At 70.0% G+C, this 950-nt stretch overlaps 1 protein-coding gene across 1 annotated transcript in view; it reads right to left on the bottom strand.

Moving 5' to 3' along the window:
* The window catches only part of TMEM184A (transmembrane protein 184A), a 19,472-nt gene that overhangs the window by 3,807 nt on the left and 14,715 nt on the right, over positions 1–950 (bottom strand). Inside the window, exons 5-6 of the mRNA XM_014530986.1 lie at positions 616–813; positions 3–114 (exon numbers count right to left, since the gene is read on the bottom strand). Of these exons, the coding sequence (XP_014386472.1) occupies positions 3–114; positions 616–813 (310 nt within the window). The remainder of the gene's footprint in view (positions 1–2; positions 115–615; positions 814–950) is intronic.

The following is a 950-nucleotide window of genomic DNA, read 5'->3' as shown; positions in this document are numbered from 1 at the left end:
GCGTGTAGTGCTGGTAGGCGGGCGAGAAGTTGTGAATGGCGTCGCGCACGATGTCCTGCGGGCTCATGGTCTCCTTGAGGCCACTGGAGATGCTCTGCATGGGCGCCGGGGGTGCTGGGGGCAGCGCACATGGGGGGCTGGGTCTCCCTGGGCCCATCTCCTCTCGATCCCCAGCCGGGCATAACCTGCTCCTGCCTCCGGGGGCTGCCCGGCCAGACCCCACGAGGTCGCAGGTGGGGGACGCCTTGGGTGGCCAGAGCAGCCACAGGCCACTGCTGCCCAAATGGGCCATTTTCCAGGGACACCAGCACCAACCAACCCCGTCCGGCTGTCCAGGGGCCTGGGGCCCAAAGTCGGGTCCAGCCGTCTCTGCGTCAGACAACCTGCCCCGGCCCCCCGGCTTCCTGCCCGTCTTCCCTGCACCAGGTGCAGACGAGGCTCCTGCCCCGCCCCTTGCCCTGTCCTCCTGCCCATCGAGTGGACATTCGCCTGTGGGGACCCGGATGGAGACACGGTGCGGAGGGCACCCGGGCAGGGCGGGTGGGCCACACCCATGCCATGCCCCAGCTGAGCCCTCCGGGAGCTCCCTCCTCTCCCGCTGGCAGGGCCGCCTACCTGGCGAGCTGTCCTTCTTCTCCGAGTACACCTGGCAGGTGAAGGCGTAGCGCAGGGCGACGGAGGCGAAGAGCATCTCCACGCAGATGATGAAGTTCTGGTAGCCGGCGGCCAGCGTGCCGGCCCCCACCCTGCTCCCGTCCGTGCCCTGGACCTCAGGGATGACCCCGCACCTCTCCAGGATGGCCAGCAGCATCCCTGGGGCGGGGACAGCCACTCAGGCAGCCACCTGGACAGGAGGCTGGGCCGGAGCTGTCCCAGCCAAGAGCCCCACTGCCGCCTGCCGCGGGGGCTGAGGGGAGACCGAGCTTCAGCGGGGCTCCAACGCCGGGGTC

This window comes from Myotis brandtii, unplaced genomic scaffold (assembly GCF_000412655.1).
Source record: "Myotis brandtii unplaced genomic scaffold, ASM41265v1 scaffold786, whole genome shotgun sequence".
Taxonomy (NCBI): domain Eukaryota; kingdom Metazoa; phylum Chordata; class Mammalia; order Chiroptera; family Vespertilionidae; genus Myotis; species Myotis brandtii.
The sequence above is the reverse complement of the archived record's forward strand: the minus strand, read 5'-3'. Positions and strand labels throughout refer to the sequence as shown.